The sequence below is a fragment of the Moschus berezovskii genome, chromosome 27, assembly GCF_049115385.1.
Source record: "Moschus berezovskii isolate FMDL1 chromosome 27, NW_MosBer_1.0, whole genome shotgun sequence".
In the NCBI taxonomy this organism is placed as follows: Eukaryota; Metazoa; Chordata; class Mammalia; order Artiodactyla; family Moschidae; genus Moschus; species Moschus berezovskii.
Window position 1 is genome coordinate 6,773,789 of NC_142486.1, and position 20,391 is coordinate 6,794,179.

The 20,391-nt window shown below is 54.5% G+C and overlaps 2 protein-coding genes and 1 pseudogene across 2 annotated transcripts; all 3 read right to left on the bottom strand.

The window, feature by feature from the left end:
- Window positions 1-276: 276 nt before the first annotated feature.
- LOC129545030 (2-acylglycerol O-acyltransferase 3-like) lies at window positions 277-1,815 on the bottom strand. Its single transcript, XM_088833043.1, has 4 exons — window positions 1,764-1,815; window positions 1,284-1,458; window positions 612-722; window positions 277-430 (listed from the first exon to the last, which is right to left on the bottom strand). The coding sequence occupies exons 1-4, from the start codon at window positions 1,813-1,815 to the stop codon at window positions 277-279; spliced, it is 492 nt and encodes a 163-aa protein (XP_088689169.1).
- A 10,622-nt stretch (window positions 1,816-12,437) lies between these two features.
- On the bottom strand, window positions 12,438-15,698 carry LOC129545029 (2-acylglycerol O-acyltransferase 3-like). Its single transcript, XM_055408828.2, has 7 exons — window positions 15,488-15,698; window positions 14,966-15,073; window positions 14,640-14,710; window positions 14,165-14,369; window positions 13,681-13,855; window positions 12,904-13,106; window positions 12,438-12,813 (listed from the first exon to the last, which is right to left on the bottom strand). The coding sequence occupies exons 1-7, from the start codon at window positions 15,558-15,560 to the stop codon at window positions 12,659-12,661; spliced, it is 990 nt and encodes a 329-aa protein (XP_055264803.2). The 5' UTR covers window positions 15,561-15,698; the 3' UTR covers window positions 12,438-12,658.
- Window positions 15,699-18,828: 3,130 nt separating this feature from the next.
- Window positions 18,829-20,129, bottom strand: LOC129545028 (2-acylglycerol O-acyltransferase 3-like; annotated as a pseudogene).
- Between the last annotated feature and the right edge of the window lie 262 nt (window positions 20,130-20,391).

Sequence of the window (20,391 nt, forward strand, 5' to 3'; positions counted from 1 at the left end):
CCCAGCCAAGGGAACAGACTTAGGCGGAAGCTGATAGAGCAGAATTCAGTCTCTGGGAGGAGAATTCAGGGCCCTGCTATCAGTCTAAGGCAGCAAGTCTGTCTCGATCAGGTGGAGATGGAACCCACGTGGGCAGACTCACTCCCTGAGAGACGCTACGAAGCAGGGGTGAGAGAACTGGCTCTTATTGGCACAGGAGCATGGCAGTCGGTGGGGGCTCAGGCACTGGGATCAGAGGCTGGGGGGCTGTGAGGTGGGGAGGGGGTGAGGCCAGGACTAGATGAAAGTGAGGCGAGTAGAAGCCGGGAGGCCGCAGCGCTCCTTGTGCTCCTTGAATGGTTGCTCCAGAGCCTTCACGAAGAGCAGGAGAGAGTGGTCCACCTGCTGCCCGGTGGGTTGCGGGCAGTGGGGCACTGGGATGGGGTGCCCACTGCAGGGACAGGGGACACAGGTCAGGAGAGGATTCTAGACTGCCCACATTGCTCATAGTGGCCTTTTTCCCTGGAGCTGGGTACTTACTTACAGTAGCGATGAGTCTGGCCAAGGGCCCCAGGCCCTAGGACTTGGCTGAGAAGAGACCACGGCCCCAGAGGATGCAAGGAGAAAAGTACATGAGCTTCTTGAAGGTGGTCTGAAATAGATGCTGCCAGGAGTCTGGGGCAGGAGGCTTAACTGTGAAGGCTTCCTTCTCTCCAAAAGAGTACACGGGCACCAGAGGGACACTGGGAAGAGGGAAGCAAAAGAAAAGAGGACATCAGGGCTCTAGGAGCGCCCCCAGGTTACCCCCCACTGGTTACCACTTCCCAAGTCCGTTTGAGGCAAACGAGAGTTCTACTAGGATAGATCTGGGAGATGGGAATTACATTTCTTAAGAAGACTGATGCAGGGCCTTCCTGTATATAGTTTCTGAGACTGCCTCAGTTACAAAATGGAGGCAAGGGGAGTATAACACTATTTCACAAGTAAATGAGTTTGGAAGGTCTTGCCTGCGTGGTTGTCAGTAAGAATTTCAACAGAGGGCATCTGAGCCCCAGGCTCCTATGATTAGCACTGTGACCCTATCTCTCTTTTTGTGGGAGGAGTCTGGAAAATGGACTCCGGTGGTTGGCACAGACAAACACTCAAGTTCTGCCAGGATCACCCTGTAGAGGTGGTCATGGTGGAAGTTCTGGGGACACACAGTCCATCTCCAGGGGGCCAGTGTGTAGGGATAGAGTGTAGATCCCCAGACACACTGTGAGGTTCTGACCACTGACGGCAGCCCCGGCTGGGCCCCGGCTCACCTGTGCCTCAGAGCCAGGTGGAGAAAGCCTTTATGATTCCAGAGAGTGAGGCAGTGCTCCCCTAGGATGGCATAAAGGGCCTTGAGTTCTCCCCCAAACAGGATGACCACAGCCTGGCCAAGCTGGGGCTGGGACAGGATAAAATCCAGTCTCTGGTGGCTTGCAGAACATAGCCCTGCAGGAAAGAGTGTGTGCAAGAATTTGACAGCCCCTTACTTGGCTCCCTATTCACTCACCCTACCTGTTGGCACATGAAGGCTGAGATAATCATCCCTTTCTTTCCAAACTCTTTACCCCTGTGCCCTAGTCAGCATGCCCTTCAGTGCCTCTCCCTTTAAGGAAGCAGGACACTTGCTCCAAAACTGTCCTCTAAAGCCCACTGTGAGGCCGGCCACAGTTCAAGTCGGGTTCCTGCTCTAGATGGGGTCACTCTGTTGGACATGTGTTCGTTTGCCGTTTCCCACTGAGCTGAAGACCCACCACAGCCCATAACGTAGTTGCGATAGACTGGGATGTAGAAGATGCCGTTCATCGTCCCTAACCGGGGCTGAAGCCCCGGGGTCAGGTGGGAGAATCCTGTGCTCTCAGCGCAGAAGTTACAGAAGGTTCTGATGCTGGTAGTCTCATGAGGGTGGGCAACCAGCAAGTAATTCCCATCGGGGGCCAACTCTGCGGTTTTCACCGGCTGTTGGAGGTGGGGAGGATGATAAGAAAGGAGTAGTGAAAGCAGGATACCAGCTGTGAAGAGTTCCCGCTACACTAACAGACTTCAGGGTTCAGGGTACGACAATGAGGTCAAGTGCACCAGGGTCCCCTCTGAAACACCATCCCAAAAGCTGCCCCTGTGTGGGAACTTAGGCAGCCGGGGCTCACACTCCAGCATAGGGAGGGGTGAGGAGGTGAGGGCGGGTAGGGGAGAGGGAGGAGGAGAGCATCCCTTGGAGGGTGATCTGTGACCTTAGTGGGAAAATAATCCCTCAGGTGTTTCCAAACACTCCAATTCCTCATCCACTGAGAACGCCTTCCTCTTTGGGCAGAGACTGGGGGGAGAATTCCTGGAGACAGCCTTTATCACCTCTCACTACCTGGGCCCTTGTTTCAGTTCAGTTCAGTTCAGTTGCTCAGTCGTGTCTGACTCTCCGTGACCCCACGAATCATAGCACTCCAGGCCTCCCTGTCCATCACCAACTCCCGGAGTTCACTCAAACTCATGTCCATCGAGTCGGTGATGCCATCCAGCCATCTCATTCTCTGTCATCCCCTTCTCCTCCTGCCCTCAACCTTTCCCAGCATCAGAGTCTTTTCCAGTGAGTCAACTTGTCGCATGAGGTGGCCAAAGTATTGCAGTTTCAGCTTTAGCATCAGTCCTTCCAATGAACACCCAGGATTGATCTCCTTTAGAATGGACTGGTTGGATCTCCTTGCAGTCCAAGGGACTCTCAAGAGTCTTCTCCAGCACCACAGTTCAAATGCATCAATTCTTCGGCGATCAGCTTTCTTCACAGTCCAACTCTCACATCCATACATGACCACGGGAAAAACCATAGCCTTGACTAGACGGACCTTTGTTTAGTGCTCCCTTTGCTGGGGAGTGTTCTGGTCCAGAAACAAACCTTACGAAGTGGAGAACAGAGAAACTGCGGAGCGAGGTGAAGAGAAGGTAGAAGGCAAGAAGAGACAAGAAAGGGCCCGGGGGAAAGATGAGGAAGAAAAATGAATTAGCTTTCGGAACCACACTGACTTCTCGCCTCTTGCTCACCAATGAGATCTTTACCCATCTGCCAGCCTGCCCTGTATCCCATCCCTTCTCTTGGTCCAAGGGTTTCCACACAGGTGGGCCTCCAGCCTTTCTTTCCCCACCCTTCCCCTTCCTTCTGTCCCTAGTGGAACCATGCCCTGCTCCCCTCACCCATGAAGAGAAAATAGCGCGTTTTGGTAGGTGCTCAGTACTTCGAGCCTCTGTTTCTGCATGGTTTTCATGCTGCAGGTAGATGGCGGAGCAGGGGAGTCTCCCAGGCACTGCCCTTCTGCTGCAGGGCTCCAGGTCCCCGGGCGGTGGGGCAGGGGGCAGGGATGAAGATTTCTGTAGCAGTCTAGGAAGCCTTTCTGGTGTGAGTGGCCAAGCCCTTGGGGCTTCGCAGGATTGCTCGGGTAGGGAGCAATGTGTGGATGTGGAGACCCTGGGATCCGGACTCCAGATGTCTCCAGTCTCCTCACAGTGATCACTGACCTTCTCCAGTGGGTTGGATTGGGTCGGACTGGTTTGGACTGGGTCCGATTGGGCAATCTGGTGGGCGGGGGGTGTGGGGCATGCCACCCAGGTCCAGTGCTTGGATCATTAGGAATGTTTAGGAATCTGTGTGTTGGGGGAGGGTGTCGCTGAAGAAGCCAGAGAACACACCCACTGGATCTGGAGGAGACAGCTGATCCTTAGTGTGAGCCCTGCTCTGTCTGTGGGTCTCCTGGGGTATCTAGGCCACTGGGAGGCGGGGCCGGGCATGGGGACTTCTCCTGCCACGAACAAACATACCAATAACTGCAGGTATGTTCCCACCTTTTTTTCCCAAAGCTTAATTTACTTAAAAATATTTTAAAGCAATTTTTACATTTATATAAAAGCTGTACAGAAAATAGCATTCTAATATGGAACACACCCCCACCTGTGCTTCATCCTATTATAAACACCTTGCATTATTAGGAATGCTTGTTACAACTGATGGAACATACTTGACACAGGATTTTCAGCTAAAGTCTGTAGGTTCCATTATGTTTCACTCATTGTGTCCCACAGTTCTGTGGGTTTTGACAAATATATCTACCATCACATAAAATACAGAATATCCTAATTGCCATAAAAATTGCCTATGCACCATAAAAGTGTTAGTCGCTCAGTCGTGTCTGACTCTCTGAGACCCATGGACTACTGATTTCCACCAAGGCTCCTCTGTCCTTTTGCTCCAGGCAAGAATACTGGAGGGACTTGCCATTCCCTTCTCCAGGTGATCTTCCCTACCCAGGGATCGAATCTGGGTGTCTGCCCTGCAAGCAGTTTCTTTACCAACTGAGCCATCAGGGGAGACCCTGATGCAGGATGATCCAGCCTTTAATTTCAGTCTCCAGAACAGTCATCCAGGCAGCTGCTGGGGCCCAGAGGTGCCCCTAGGTGAAGACGCCGTGCCTGTGTGCAGGGGATGCCACTGAGCCCCTTGTTCTCTTCCAACCGCTGCTTCCTAGACCGGGTGCACCTGCGCGCTGCCTGGCCTCGAGTTCGCTGTACTGGGGTCGGGGACCCCCACTGTGCCCAGAACAGTAGACATGAAGGGTGGTCACAGAACCACCTGCAAGGCCCCTTCCCTCCCACCGGGATCAACTGAGACAGAGTTCAGGGCTGGCGGAGTTGCGAGAGGCCAGCCTGCGGGCGAGGCTGGCAGCCAAGAAGTCAGGCAACAGTCTGGGTACCTTCAGCCTGGGAGTAGCCGGCGGGCAGGCATGAGAACGGGGAGGGGGGACCTTGCGGATGGGCCTGTGGAAGAGCGGGAGGAGGCCCCGAGGGGTTGCGGGGTGCGGGACTGGAACAAGCAGAGGGACCCCCTCTGTATCTGCTGCAGCGCTTCTCACCCAGGTGCCAGGCCGGTGTGAAACCACTGGAAGATCTCCTTCTCCCCCAAAGAGAAGATAGCACTAGAGAGACCTGGGAGAGCGGGGGCTGCCTGACAGCGGAGCTCTGCACTGCTCCCCTGCAGCGCTGCCCCAGAGGCCGCAGGCAGGCTGCTCCCCCCGTGTTCCCACACCAACTTGAGAAATCACTCTGATTGCAGCTGCGAAAGCAAAGCGATCCAGGCTGTGCCTCCAGGGCCTCTAGGGGCCAACCCACGGCCAGGACGGCCACCAGACCTGGACAGGAGATAGGAGGCACGGGCCTTACAGGCGACACCAAACTGGTGAGGCCTGAAGACTGCCGTCTGAGTCTTCCAGAAAGAGGGACGAGGGCACTGGGAGATGGAGCTGGGCCAGGTGCCCCCAGGAGGGAGGAGGGCAGGGAGGAGGTGACCGCAGGGACTGGGGGTCCTGAGACCCAGGGCTCCCCTGCTCACCAGCACATAGGGTGTAGTCCCGGAAGACAGGAAGATGGCCGGGATGGGGCAGCTGGAGCAGGTGGGGCTGGAGGCCAGGGACGAGGCGAGAAAAGTCTCTGGTCCCTGTGCTGAAGGTGCTGAAGACCCGAGGACCTGGATCCCGAGAGGGTGGAAGCTCCACCAAGAGGTAATTGTGGGAGGGACCCAACTCTGTGGTGCCTCCAGCTGGGGACGCAGGGTGCACCCCAAGGGAGTGGGGGGTGCCATGTTTGGACTCTGGGGATGACTCTCCCAAGAGTCTATCCTGAAGCCCAGCTCACACCCAGCACAGAGTTCCAGGGTGCCTCACCAAGTTGGGGAGGTAATCTTGGAAATGTCTCCAGATGGCCCACTGGGGACCCAGGCAGAGACATGGTCTCCTGCCCAAGGCATGTTTCTGTCTCCGTCGAGCCCATCCAGGTTGAGGACTGCTAGGATCCAAGCCTGGCTCAGGAGTACAAAGAGCAAGGCAGCCAGGCACCCCTGGACTAGAGGTGGGGGCACGACGTGGGAGGACTCTGATTTCAGAGGTTTAAGTCCCAGATCCCCCTTTTGCCCCCTTCTCTCTTCCATAGATTCAGCCCCAATCTGTTCAATCCAGAGATCCCAGCCCTGCCTCCCTCGGCGGGGGGCCCCGATTGGCATCAGGAAGCAGAGAGCCAGTCCGGGAATTCTCGGCTTCAAGGACTCACCCAGCCCCAGAAAGGACAAGATCCTTTGCAGAAGGGCAAACACTTGGGGGCCCTGGGTGGAGGTGATTGGAGGAGGCTGGCCTTCTCTAGAGGGGAGTCACACAGGGGCCACTGTGGCTCTGATATTACTGTCTTTTGGCTCAATCTCCTGGCCCTGACCCCTGAACTGGGTTCTGCCCTGGTTTTGGCCCCCTCTGCTGACCTGCACAATGGACCATCATGATCAGGAGCCCCACGAGGAAAGTATAACCACGACTTGGGCACACAGGGCTCTCACCAGTAGGACAAAAGGGGAGATCAGGGATGTGGCGGAGTGTCTAAGGGTGAGGAAGCTGTTTGGAATTTGTGAAGGTTGGGACTGGCTCCCTGTGTCTTGCGGGGCTGGCAGATGTCTGTGTCAGTGGGGGTCGCCTTGTGTGTGTGTACCCTGAATAGCAGGGTTCCTCATTTGTCACCTGGATATGGCCCCTGAGGGGTAGAGGACCTTCAGGAAGGTTTGTGACCTAAACCTAGCTTAGGCCTTTGTGGGGAGACCTCCAGAGGGAAGGGCTTTGGGCGAAAGGCTACAGATTGGAAAGCCCCTCCAAGAGAGAGCCCACTGGGCTGTGAGCAACCCCTCCAAATGGGCTGGGGCCTGTCCTCACCATGATTATGAGTGTGTTCAACACTGATCGGAGCCAGCTCGTTTCCAGGTCAGGGAAAGTCACCTATTTTGTTGTTGTTGTTTGATGGTGCCTCGCCTTGTAGATATTTAGTTCCCTGACCAGGGACTGAACTTGGACCCTGGGCACTGAGATCTGGAGTCCTAACCGCTGGACTGCCAGGGAATTTCCAGAATGTGACTTTTTTTTGTTTAAATTTTATTGTTCTTTTAATTGAAGTAAAATTGTTTTGCAATAGCATGTTGTTGTTGTTGGGGAGGCGGTGTTATCGATCACTAAGTGGTGTCAGACTCTTTGTGACCCATGGACTGCAGCGCGCCAATCTCCCCTGTCTTCCACTATCTTCCTGAGTTTCCTCAAATTCATGTGCATTGAGTTGGTGATGCCATCCTACCATCTCATCCTCTGTTGTCCCCTTCTTTTGCCTTCAATCTTTCTCAGCACTGGGGTGTCTTCCAGTGAGTCATCCCTTTACCTCAGGTGGCCAAAGTACTGGAGTTTCAGCTTTAGCATCATTCCTTTCAATGAATATTCAGGGTTGTTTCTTTAGGGTTGAGTAGTTTGATCTGTTATGCAGTCCAAAGGACTCTCAGGAGTCTTCTCCAGCACCACAGTTTAAAAGCATCAGTTCTTCAGTGCTCAGCCTTCTTTATGGTGCAACTCTCAAATCCATCCATGACTACTGGAAAAAAACATAGCTTTGAATATATGCACCTTTGTCCAAAATGTGATGTTTCTGCTTTTTAATAGGCTGTCTAGGCTTGTCAAGTTTTCCTTCCAAGGATCAGCAGCACCTTTTAATTTTATAGCTATAATCACTATCCCCAGTGATTTTGGAGCCCAAGAAAATAAAGTGTCACTGCTTCCACTTTTTCCCCTTCTATTTGGCATGAGTGCTGGGATTGGATGCCATGATCTTAGTTTTCTGAATGCTGAGTTTTAAGTCAGCTTAAAGAAGATGCAAGGAGAAGTGCCCAGGAACTTCTTGAAGGTGACCTGGAACAGATGCTGCCAGGAGTCTGGGGCAGAAGCCTTAACTCTGAAGATGTCATTCTCCCCAAAGGAGTACACGGGCACCAGGGAGGAGCTGGGAAGGTGGGGAGACAAGAGAGAGGAGGGCTGGTCAGGTCAGCAGCTCTAGGAGGGTCCCCACATTCCTTCCCCATAGGTTCCCACTTCCCAAGGCCATTTGAAGCAAATGATGGTGCTCCAAAGAAATATCTAGAAGAAGGGACTTACATTTCTTAAGATGAATGTATAAATTCTTATATACATTTTCTCATACAGTCTCAACTACAAAGTGTTGAGAGGTGGGTGGCAAGGTGGATGTTAACCCTACTTCACAAGTAACGAAGCCGGCAAGGGGTTGCCTGTGAGAGGGTGTCATAAAAGAATGTGAGCTGAGGGAGTCTGAGCCCCAGGGGCCAGCGATTCCCACTGTGATCCTGTGTCTCTCTGTGGGAGGAAGCCTGGGGAATGGGCACCAGGGCTGGGCACAGAGGAAACATTCAAGGGCTGCACAGAGCGCCCTCTAGAGGTGGTCAAGGTGTAAGCTCTGGGGACACACAGTCCACCTCCAGGGGTCCGGTGTGTAGGGATGGAGTGCAGATCCCCAGAGACACTGTGAGGTTCTGAGCATTGAAGGCAGCCCCAGCTGTACCCCTACTGATCCGTGCCTCAGTGCCAGGCGGACGAAGCCTTTATGATTTCAGAGAGTGAGGTATTGCTCCCTGGGATGGCATACAGGGCCTTCTGGGCTCCCCCAACCTGGATGACCACAGCCTGGCCGAGCTGGGGCTGCGACAGAATAAAATGCAGGCTCTTGTGGTTTGTAGAACATAGTCCTGTGGACGAGAGGGAGTGCAGGAATAGTCAGTACCCGCTCCTTGGACCCTTAGTACCTCACCCTGCTCTTCAGCTCAGGAAGGGTGAGATACCACCCCTTTCTTTCCAAACTCCTGACCCCTGTGCCCTAGTCTACGTGTCCTACAGCGCCTCTCCCGCCAAGGATGCAGGACACTTGCTCCAAAGCCACTTCCTGACCCCCTCGGTGAGCCTGGTCAATGTTCAAGCCAAGTGCCTGCGGTGGGCGGTGAGCGGGGACCACTCTTTCCGGATTGAGGTGGGGTTGCCTTCTGTCACTCAGCCCTGCTCTCACCGCAGGAAGTAACATGGTCTCCACAGACTGGGCGGTGGAACATGCCATTCAGCGCGACCCTGAGAACCCAGACGCTGGGAACCGCTGGGAGGAGCCTGTGCTCTCTGCGCAGGAGTTACAGACGCTTCCGACGGCCACGGTCCGTGTGGGTGGGACACTGGCACGTAGTTCCTGCCTGGGGGCGGCTCCACTGTGTCCACCAGCCGTGGTGGCAGCGGGCAGGATGAGGGAGGGAAAGCAGAGAAGGCAGGGCCCCAGCTGAAAGGGCTTCCCTCCCCACCAAGAGACCTGAGAGTTCAGGGTCTAAGATGGGGTCAAAGGCACGAGGGTCCGCTCTGGAGCACCTTCCCACCCCCTGCCCCATTACCTGAACTTAAGCAGCCAGGGGTGAGAGTCCATCACGGGGAGGAGAGAGGAGGTGGGAGGTAAGGGAGCGGGAGGAGCGGAGCATCCCTTGGAGGGTGTTCAGTTCAGTTCAGTTCAGTCGCTCAGTCGTGTCCGACTCTTAGCGACCCCATAAACCACAGCACGCCAGGCCTCCCTGTCCATCACCAACTCCCGGAGTTCACTCAAACTCATGTCCATCGAGTCGGTGATGCCATCCAGCCAACCTGTTACCTTAATGGGGGAAATAATCCCTCAGGCATTTCCAAGCAGTCCAGTCCCTCATCTATGGAGAATCCTTCCGCCTGGGGCAGAGAGATGGGAGTGGCGGAAGAATCACTATAGACACCATTTATCAGCTCTCTCTACTGGGGCCCTTGTTTAGTAACCTTGGGGAGCTGTGTCCTGGTCCAGAAAGAATCTACGATGTAGAGAAAAGAGAAAACCAGATGGAGGTGAAGAGGAGGAAGAAGGCAAGAAGGGAAAAGAAAGGGCCTGGGGAAAGATGAGAACGGAAAATGACCTCGATTGTGAAACCGCAACGATGCCTCCCCTCCATGATCACAAATGAAGTCCTTGGGCATCTCCCAGCTGACTTCTGGCCCCTCCTCTCTTTGCCCCTCGCGTCCAGGTATGGGGTGGAGGTCTGTAGCATTTTTCTCCCCAGCCTCCCCCTTCCCTTCTTCCATGATGGACCCCACAGCCTGCTCCCCTCACCCAGAAAGAGTCAACAGAGCACGTATTTGTAGATGTCCAGTACGTCTAGCCACTCTTTCTGCAGAATTTTCATAGTGGGGGAGGGAGGCCGGGCAGTGGAGACTGTCTGGTGCTCCCCTTCTGCCAGCAGGACTCCAGGACTCCGGAAAAAGGATGCTGGATTCTCTAAAAGTCCTGGAAGCCTGTCTGGTCTAGTGGCCAAGCCCTTGTGGCCTCCGGGGATCTCTTGCAGGGGCTGTGTGGATGTGGAGACTCTTGCGTCCAGAACCCCAGACGTTTCAGGCCTCCCTACACACTGATCATGAACTTCTCCAGTGGGTCAGTCTGAGCTGGCCACTGGGTAGGGCAGGGAGGCAGGGCAGGGGGCCTGCTGCTGAGGTCCACCCCTAGGTGCATCCGAAACCCTGTGGGGCAGAGGTTGCAGAAGAATCCAGAGAGCCCGCCCACTGGGTCCCAACCCCGACTGTGTGATCTCGAAGATCCTGGACAAGCGCCCTTGTCCATTTGTGGGTCTCTGGGAGTGTCAAGGCCACAAGGCGACGTGGCTTGGAGAGGGTATCTCATCCCCAAGGTCAAACACATCAGTGTCACAAGTATTTTCCCACGTTTAATTTCAGTCCTTGCTCGAGTCACTGTGGGGGCCAGTGGTTGCCTAAGTAAGGAGGAGGTGCCTGTGGGCGGGGACGCATACCAAGCCCCAAGCTTGGCTCCATCTGCGCAGGAGTGGGCCCCCTGGTTCCTTGTAACCTAATCAGGGTTAGAGGAGGAGCCAAGAAGGGTGGTTGCTGAGATGCCTTCAAGTCCCCTTCTCTCCCGAGGGATTCACTGGGACAGAGTTCGTAGCTGTCACCTTGGCCAGAGTCCAGCCTGGGTGCGAGGCCGGCAGCCAAGTGTTCAGGTCCCGTCCTGGGACTCTCACCTCCTGACCATGCCGGGGCCTTGAGCCTGTGGTGGAGTTGGGGGCAGAGCAGGTAGAAGCTGGTCTCATCAATGGTGTGGGTAAGTGTGAGGATGAGGGGGATCCAGGAAATGTGGAAAGCGGCAGGGCCACTCTCAGAGGTGGCTACGCCTCTTCCTCTGCCCTTCCCTGGGTGTCACTAGCTCGCCCTTGTGAGTGAAAGTTGCTCAGTCGTGTCCGGCTCTTTGGGACCCCATGGGCTGTAGCCTGCCAGGCCCCTGTGTCCATGGAATTCTCCAGACCAGAATACGGGAGTGGGTAGCCTTTCCCTTCTCCACAGGATCTTCCCAACCCAGGGATCGAACTGGACTCTCCTGCATTTCCAGTGGATTCTTTAACAGCTGAAGAAGTGAAAGTTGCTCAGTTGTGTCCGACCGTTTGCGATCCCATGGACTTTACTGTAACCAGCCCAGTTTCACTGTCCATGGGATTCTCCAGGCAAGAATACTGGATGGGTTGCTATGCCCTTCAACAGAGGATCTTCCTGATCCAGGGATTGAACCTGGGTCTCCTGCATGCCAGGTTGATTATTTACTTCTCAGTCACCAAGGATGCCTTTAGCACCCGAGTTACCAAGGAATTTCTACCCTCAGATGCAGATCCAAGTGTTGATTGCTAATCCACCTGAACATTTCTAGACACGAACGTTAAGTGAATGTAGAACTTGGCACCTGAGACAGACCAAGGTAATTCATGAGACTGCTAAGAGTTTTCGCTTGGACAAGAGAAGATTCTTACACTGAGTAAAATTTCTAGCATGGTGGAGAGCAAACTGATTTGTACTCAGTTACTTTCCAACAAGTGCTTCTCATTTATGTCATGGATACAGGCATACAGATAGTCAGCAAATAGGAGGGATGTGAGTCAAAGGATGCTATGCCCACATAAGTTCCCTCCCAATGTTTCAGGGGGTCCTTGGTATTTCACTGGTGCTGTGACCGTGATGATGATGGTGGTGATGGACATGATGGTGATAAATTCATTGCCTCTTATTTTACCAAACTCTTTAAAATTTTTTGATCTTAATAAGATAATTTGAGAAGAGTTCTTTCTCACCCAGTGAATGAGTTTATGTGGACTTAATGCTGGGCTGGCAGTAGGGCTTCATATGGTAAAATAAACCCTGGCTTCATATGCTCTCCCAGCCCCCAGGGAACAGGAAGGACCGGATAGATAGAAAACTCTCTCTTTCCTATCACAAGAGATCATTTGAAATCTCCCTACTGAAGGTACCCTTGACCCTTGTCAGCTTTTGTTCACAGTATTTCACCAACTACCCTATTGCCTTCACTTACCTATACCTGTCCGCACTTGAAAGCCTAGCCCGCTGGGATCTACCCTCCCCAACACCATTCTGATGCCCTATATTTCTCAGCTAAGCAGATGCCTTTATTTACAGAGGGAGGAAGGCCTCAACCAAGGGAAGAGATTAGACGGAAGCTGATACAGCAGAATTTAATATCTGGGAGGAGAATTCAGGGTCCTGCTATCAGTCTAAGGCGGCAAGTCTCTATCGATTAGTGTGTTGTAGAACACACGTGGGCAAACTTGCTCGAAGAGACAGATTCTATCAAGCAGTGGTGAGAGAACTAACTTTTATTGACACGGTAGCATGGCAGTAGGTGGGGGGCTCAGGCACTGGGATCAGGGGCTGGGGGTGCTGGGAGGGGGGGAGGGGTGAGGCCAGGCCTAGATGAAGGTGAGGTGAGTAGAAGCCGGGAGGCCGCAGCGCTCCTTGTGCTCCTCAAACAGCTGCTCCAGAGCCTTCATGTACAGCGTGTGATAGTGGTCCACCTGCTCCTCGCTGGGCTGCGGGCACTGGGGCACCGGGATGGGGCGGCCCACTGCAGGGACAGGGGGACACAGGTCAGGGGAGGGGCCTCAGCTGCACGCACAGCTGATAGTGGCCTTCTTCCCCAGACACAGGCACTCACCCACAGTGGTGATGGGCCTGGCCAAGGGCACCAGGCCCCAGGATTTGGCTGAGAAGAGACCACGGCCCCAGAAGATGCAAGGAGAGCAGCTCAGGAGCTTCTTGAGGGTGAGCTGGAACAGATGCTGCCAGGAGTCTGGGGCAAAAGCCTTAACTCTGAAGATGTCATTCTCCCCAAAGGAGTACACGGGCACCAGAGAGGCGCTGGGAAGGGAGGGGCAAGAGAGAAAATGGCTGGGCACATCAGGGACTCGAGGAGCACTCCTAAATTCCTCCCCCATAGGTTACCACTTTCCTAGGCATTAGGAGCAAATGATAGTTCTACAAGAAAGATCTGCATGAAGGGATTCTGTTTCTCAAGACCAATGTGTCCTGGGCCTTCTGAGACACATTTTCTTATACAGTCTCAACTACAACACGGTGGCAAGGTGGGTATCAGCTCTGTTTCATAAGTAAGAAGTGTGCAAGGTCTTGCCTGTGAGATGGCATCATAAAAGAATATGAGCCGAGGGCATATAAGCCCCCAGGGTCCAGCGATTCGCACTGAGGTCCTGTCTGTCTCTGTGTGGGAGGAAGCCTGGGGAATGGGCACCAGGGCTGGGCACAGAGGAAACAGCCAAGGTCTGCCTAGAGCGCCCTCTAGAGGTGGTCAAGGTGTAAGCTCTGGGGACACACAGTCCACCTCCAAGGGGTGGGTTTGTGGGGATAAAGGGGAGATGACCAGACACACTGTGAGGTTCTGACCATTGAAGGCAGGTCTGGTGGGGCACCCACTCACCCGTGTCTCAGTGCCAGGCGGACAAAGCCTTTACGATTCCGGAGAGTGAGGCAGTGCTCCCCTGGGATGGCATATAGGGCCTCATTGGCCCCTCCGACCACGATGACCACAGCCCTGCCGAGCTGTGGTTCAGAGAGAACAAAATCCAGGCTCTCACGGTTCACAGAACATACTCCTGTGGGCATGAGGAGGTTCAGGAACAGTCAGTACCGCCTCATTGGCTCCATAGTCCCTCACCTCTCCCTTTAGCACACTAAGTGTTAGACATCATCCCCTTCTCTCCAAATTCTGTATCCCTGTGCCTCTGTCCACGTGTCCTACAGCACCTCTCCCAGCACGATGCAGGACACTTGGGCCAAGCCACCTCCTGACACCCACTGTGAACCTGGCCAGTTCAAGCCAAGTGCCTGGGGTGGGTGGTGAGTCGGGGGGTCACTGGCCAGACTGGGATGGGGTCACCCTCTGTCACTCAGCTCAAACTCACCACAGGACAGAAAGTACTCTCGATGGCCTGGCAAGTACAAGAGACAATTCAACACGGCCAGTGAGAACCGAAGCCCTGGGAACAGCTGTGAGGAGCCAGTGCCCTCCGTGGCGAAGTTACAGAAGCTTCCGACAGCTATGATCCCGTGCGGGTGGGATACGAGCACGTAGTTCCTGTCTGGGGGCAGCTCTGCCGTTTTCACCAGCTGTGGTGGCAGCGGGCAGGATGAGGGAGAGAAAGCAGAGAAGGCAGGGCCCCAGCTGAAAGGGCTTCCCTCCCCACCAAGAGACCTGAGAGTTCAGGGTCTAAGATGGGGTCAAAGGCACGAGGGTCCGCTCTGGAGCACCTTCCCACCCCCTGCCCCGTTACCTGAACTTAAGCAGCCAGGGGTGAGAGTCCATCACGGGGAGGAGAGAGGAGGTGGGAGGTAAGGGAGCGGGAGGAGCGGAGCATCCCTTGGAGGGTGACCTGTTACCTTAATGGGGAAATAATCGCTCAGGTGTTTCCAAACAGTGCAGTTCTTCAACCACTGGGAACGCCTTCCACCTCGGGCAGAGAGATAAGGGGGGAAGAATCACTACAGACACCATTTATTACCTCTCACTGCTGGGCCCTTGTTTCTGTTCTTTAGCTGCTAAGTTGTGTCCGACTCTGTGACCCCGTGGGCTACAGCACACCAGCCTTCCCTGTCCTTCACTGTCTCCCAGAGCTTGCTCAGACTGATGTCCATTGAGTCCGTGATGCCGTCCAACCACCTCGTCCTCTGTCATCCCTCTCCTCCTGCCTTTGTTTGTCACTCACCTTGCTGGGCTGTGTCCCAGTCCAGGAGTAACCACACCAAGTAGAGAACAGGCAGATACCAGAGCGAGGTGAGGAGGAGGCAGCAGCTAACCAGGGCAAAGAAAGGAGCTGGGGACGATGAGAAAGGAAACTGCGTTAGACTGTGAAACTGCAGTGACTTCTCCCCTCTCCCCTCACCAGTGAGATCCTTGCCGGTCGCTCCCTTTGCCCTGGGCTTCCCTGGTGGCTCAGACAGTAAAGCATTTGTCTGCAATGCAGGAGACCCAGGTTCAATACTTGAGTTGGGAATATCCCCTGGAGAAGGAAATGACAGCCCACTCCAGTGTTCTTGCCTGGAAAATCCTATGGACAGAGGAGCCTGGTAGACTACAGTTCATGGGGTCTCGAAGAGTGGGACAGGACTGACAGACTTCACTTCCCTCCCTTTGCACTGGTGGTCCAGTAGGGGGTGCTCCAGTTTTCCTCCCTCCACCCTCCCCTTTTCCCACCTTCCCAGTTGGACCCCTGCCCGACTCCCCTTACCCAGGAAGCAGAAACAGAGTACATATTGGTAGATGCTCAGTACTTCTAACCACTGTTTCTTTAGGGTTTTCATGCTGGGGGTGGGTGGTGGGGTGGTGGAGACTCCCAGGTGCTTCCCTTCAGCCAGCAGGGCTCCCGAACAGGTGGAAACGGGATGAAGGCTTTGGTAGGAGCGCAGGAAACCTTTCTGGTCTGAGTGGCCAAGCGCTTGGGGCCTCCCAGGATCGCTTGTAGGGGGCTGTGTGAGTGGGGAGCCTCTCTCAGGGCCCCAGATGTCTCCAGTCTGCTCTCACTTATGAACTTCTCCAGTGGGTTGGTCTGGGCTGATCCCTTCTTGCAACTGGGAGATGGCCTAGGGGGCGTGCCGTGGAGGTCCAGCCCTCGGTGCATTAGAAATCATTGTGGGCAGGATTTGCAGAAGAAGCCAGAGAGCCCACCCACTGGGTCCCAGCCCTGACTGTGTGATCTCGCCGTTCCTGACGAGCGCGCCCTAGTGTTTGCGGGTCTGGGAGTGTCTAGGCCACTCGGAGGCATTAATTGGCGCCGGTGTCTCAACCCTAAGGACAAACACACCAATACACAAGTTTATTCCCAGGTTGGATTTCAGTCGCCAGCCACACTCCTCCAGGGGCCTGAGGCCAACTAGATGAGGAGGTGCCTGTGGGCGGGGACCCGGTAGCACAGGGCCCGATCTTGGAACAGCTGCGAGAGCCGCCCATCTGAGACAGGAGACCGAGAGGGACGTGTGCGCATGCGCCAGAGCTGCCCCCTCCTCCCGCGCTGCCCCCTCCTCCCGCGCTGCCCCCTCCTCCCGCATAGCCCCCCTAGTTGTACAGGGATGGGAGCCCCCACTGTGGGCAGAAGAGGATCAAGAGGGGTGATCGCTGAGATGCTTTGAAGTCCCCTTCCCTCTCAAGAGATCCAGTGGGACAGAGTTAAGGGTTGGTGGGTTTGCCAAGTGCCAGCCTGGGGGCGGGGCTGGCACCAAGTGTTCAGGCCCCAACCTGGGACCTTCACCTCCCAACCATGCGGGGGCCTGAGCCTGGGAGTGGGGAGGGAGCTTGAGCTTGGGAGCAGAGCGGGCAGAGGTTTCAGGTGTGGAAGGGTAGGAGGAGGTCCTGGGGTCTGGAACATTCGTAGGGCCACTTTCAGCAGTGGCTGTGTATTTCCACCCAGAACCCCAGTGGGTTCAGAAACTGTGGAAGGGCTCATTCTCCCCCAAAGAGAAAACTGGCACTGGGGAGGCTCTGGGGGCACAGGGGACGCCTGATTCCAGTGTTCCAGTGCCAACTTGACAAATCCCTTCCAATTGCAGATCTGCAAGCTCAGCGATCTGATCTGGGATCTGGGCATTGACTCCACCTGGTCCCTGGGCCCACCCAAGGCCAGAGGTCTGGGCCAGTGGGGTTTGCTATGTGGGTGTGTACCCTGAATAGCAGAGCTCCCCGTTTAACCCCGGGGCCTGGCCCTGAGGAGTAGAGGATGTGCAGCAAGCTTTAATTCCTAAGGAGTAGCTTAGGCCCTAGTGGAGAGACCTCTGGGGTCATGGCTTTTTTGGAAATGCTAAGAACTGGGGAGCCCCTCTAAAAGAGAGTCCACTGGGCTGGGCACACCCTCAGGTGGACTGGGGCCGGTCCTCACCGTGACCATGGCCCAGTTCAACAATGACCAGAGGTGGTGAACCAGCAATTTTCAGGTCACGGAAAGTGTTCTTTCTTGTTGTTGTTGAGCTCCACCATACCTTGTAGGATTTTACTTCCTGACCAGGGACTGAACCTGGACCCTAGGCAGTGTGAACTCACAGTCCTGTCCATTGTACCACGTGGGAATTCCTGGATCATCACTTTTAAAAATAATTTTTTAATGAAAAGAAAATTGGACTTCCCTGGTGGTCCAGCACTTAGGAATCCACTTGGGAAGGCAGGAGATATGGGTTCGATCCCTGGTCTGGGAAGATTCCACCTGCCATGAGGCAACTAAGTCCATGTGCTACAACTACTGAGCTCGAGCCTCAGCTACTGAAACCTGAGCATTCTAGAGTCTGTTCTCAGCAACATGGAAGCCAGGGCCATGAGACGCACATGCACCACCAGTAGAGTAGCCCTGGCTTTGGGCAACTAGAGCAAGCCCCGCATGCAAAAGCAAGACCAATGCAGCCAAAAATAAAATTAAATTTAAAAATCATTACAAATATTTCAAATTCTTTACTTATCATTGGCTTTGCTGGGTCTTTGTTGCTCTGCAAGGCCTTTCTCTGGTTGCAGTGAATGGGGACTACTCTGCCTTGCTGTGCGTGGACTTCTCATTGTGGAGCCTTCTCTACTTGCAGAATACAGACCCTAGGCTCATGGCTTCAGTAGTCGTGGCTCCCAAGCTCAGGAGTTGCGGCTCCTGGTCCCTAGAGCTGCCAGGTTTCAGTCGTTGTGGCCTTTGGGCTTAGTTGATCCTCGGCATCCTTAGCTGCTCCATGGGATCCTCTCGGACCAGGGATCCCATCTGTGTCCGCTGCACTGGCAGACCAGTTCCTGTCCATTGGATCACATAAAGACCCTCTCAATGTTTCACTGGTGCCATGCCTGTGATGATGATGGTGGTGATGGACATGATGGTGATAAATTCATTGCCTCTTCTTTTGCCAAACTCTTTTAAATTTTTTGATCCTAATAAGAGAGTTTTGCCGAGTCCCTTCTCACTGAGTGAATGAGGTCATGTGGACCTCAGGCTGGGCTGGCCATAGGGCTTCAGGTGGTAAAATAAATCCCTGCATCACGTGATCTCCCAGCCCCCAGGGAACAGGAAGGATGGGAGGAGATGCAGAAGGAAGCTGTGTACTTCTCTTTCTTTTCTGTCACGAAGGCTCATTCCAGCTCTCCCTTCTGACAGGTACTCTTGACCCTCGTCAGCTTCTGGTCACAGTCTGTCACCATCTACCCTATTGTCTGCACCTACCTAAATGCTGTCCACACTTCAGAGAACAGTTCTTCGGGGACCGACTCTCCCTAACACCATTCTGATGCCCTATATCTCTTAGCTAAGTAGATGCCTTTATTTACAGGGAGAAAGGCCCCAGCCAAGGGAAGAGACTTAGGCGGAAGCTGATAGAGCAGAATTCAGTCTCTGGGAGGAGAATTCAGGGCCCTGCTATCAGTCTAAGGCAGCAAGTCTGTCTCGATCAGGTGGAGATGGAACCCATGTGGGCAGACTCACTCCCTGAGAGACGCTACGAAGCAGTGGTGAGAGAACTGGCTCTTATTGGCACAGGAGCATGGCAGTCGGTGGGGGCTCAGGCACTGGGATCAGAGGCTGGGGGGCTGTGAGGTGGGGAGGGGGTGAGGCCAGGACTAGATGAAGGTGAGGTGAGTAGAAGCCGGGAGGCCGCAGCGCTCCTTGTGCTCCTTGAACGGTTGCTCCAGAGCCTTCACGAAGAGCAAGAGAGAGTGGTCCACCTGCTGCCCGGTGGGCTGTGGGCACTGGGGCACCGGGATGGGGCTTCCACTGCAGGGACAGAGGGGCACAGTTCAGGGGAGGATTCTCGGCTGCACACACAGCTGATAGCGGCCTTCTTCCCTGGACACGGGCACTCACCCACAGTGGTGATGGGTCTGGCCAAGGGCACCAGACCCAGGACCTGGCTGAGAAGAGACCACGGCCCCAGAAGATGCAAAGAGAAATGTCCACGAGTTTCTTGAAGGTGATCTGGAACAGACGCTCCCAGGAGTCTGGGGCAGAAGCCTTAACTCTGAAGATGTCATTCTCCCCAAAGGAGTACACAGGCACCAGGGAGGTGCTGGGAGGGGGGAGACAAGAGAGAGGAGGGCTGGTCAGGTCAGCGCGCTGCTCTAGGAGGGTCCCCACATTCCTCCCCGACAGGTTCCCACTTCCCAAGGCCATCTGAAGCAAATGATGGTGCTCCAAAGAAATATCTGGAAGAAGGGACTTACATTTCTTAAGATTAGTGTATACTCAAACTTCTTATTTAAGTTTTCTCATACAGTCTCAACTACAGCATGGTGGCAAGGTGGGTATTCATCGTTTTTCACACGTAAAGGAGCATGCAAGCTCTTGCCCGTGAGAAGGTGTCATAAAAGAATGTGAGCTGAGGGAGTCTGAGCCCCAGAATCCAGCAATTCGCTGTGATCTTTTCTCTCTCCGCGTGGGAGGAAGCCTGGGGAAGAGGCTCAGGGCTGGGCACAGAGCACACACTGAAGGGCTGCCCAGAGCGCCCTCTAGAGGTGGTCACCGTGTAGCTCTGGGGACACACAGTCCACCTCCAGGGGGCAGGTGTGTAGGGACAGAGTGGAGATTCCCAGAGACACTGTGAGGTTCCGACCATTGAGGGCAGTCCCAGCTGGACAGCCACTCACCCGTGCCTCATTGCCTGAAGGACAAAACTTTTAAGATTCAGGGAGAGTGAGGCGGTGTTCCCCTGGGATGTCTGTCATACAAGGCCTTCTGGGCTCCCCCGACCAGAATGAACAGAGCCTGGCCCAGCTGGGACTGGGACGGTATAAAATCCTGACTCTGGTGATTTGAAGAACATAGTCCTGTGGACAAGACGGGGTGCAGAAATAGTCACTACACCCTCCTTGGCTCCGTAGTCTGTCATACCTGTGCTTTTGAACAGGAGGCGTGAAATAACCATCCCTTTCCAGACTTCCTACCCTGTTCCCCTGTCAGTGTGTGCTACAGCAAGGATGCAGGACACTTGCTCCAAAACTATCTGCTGATGCCCACTGTGAGCCTGGCCAATGTTCAAGTCAGGTCCCTGGGCCGGGTGCTGGATGGGGGCCACTCTACCAGGCGCCAGGTGGAGTCACCTCCTCCCCCTCGTCTCTACACTCATCATAAGACATAACATAGTCTCAGGATAATGGGATGGAGAAGATGCCATTAAGCGAGGTTCC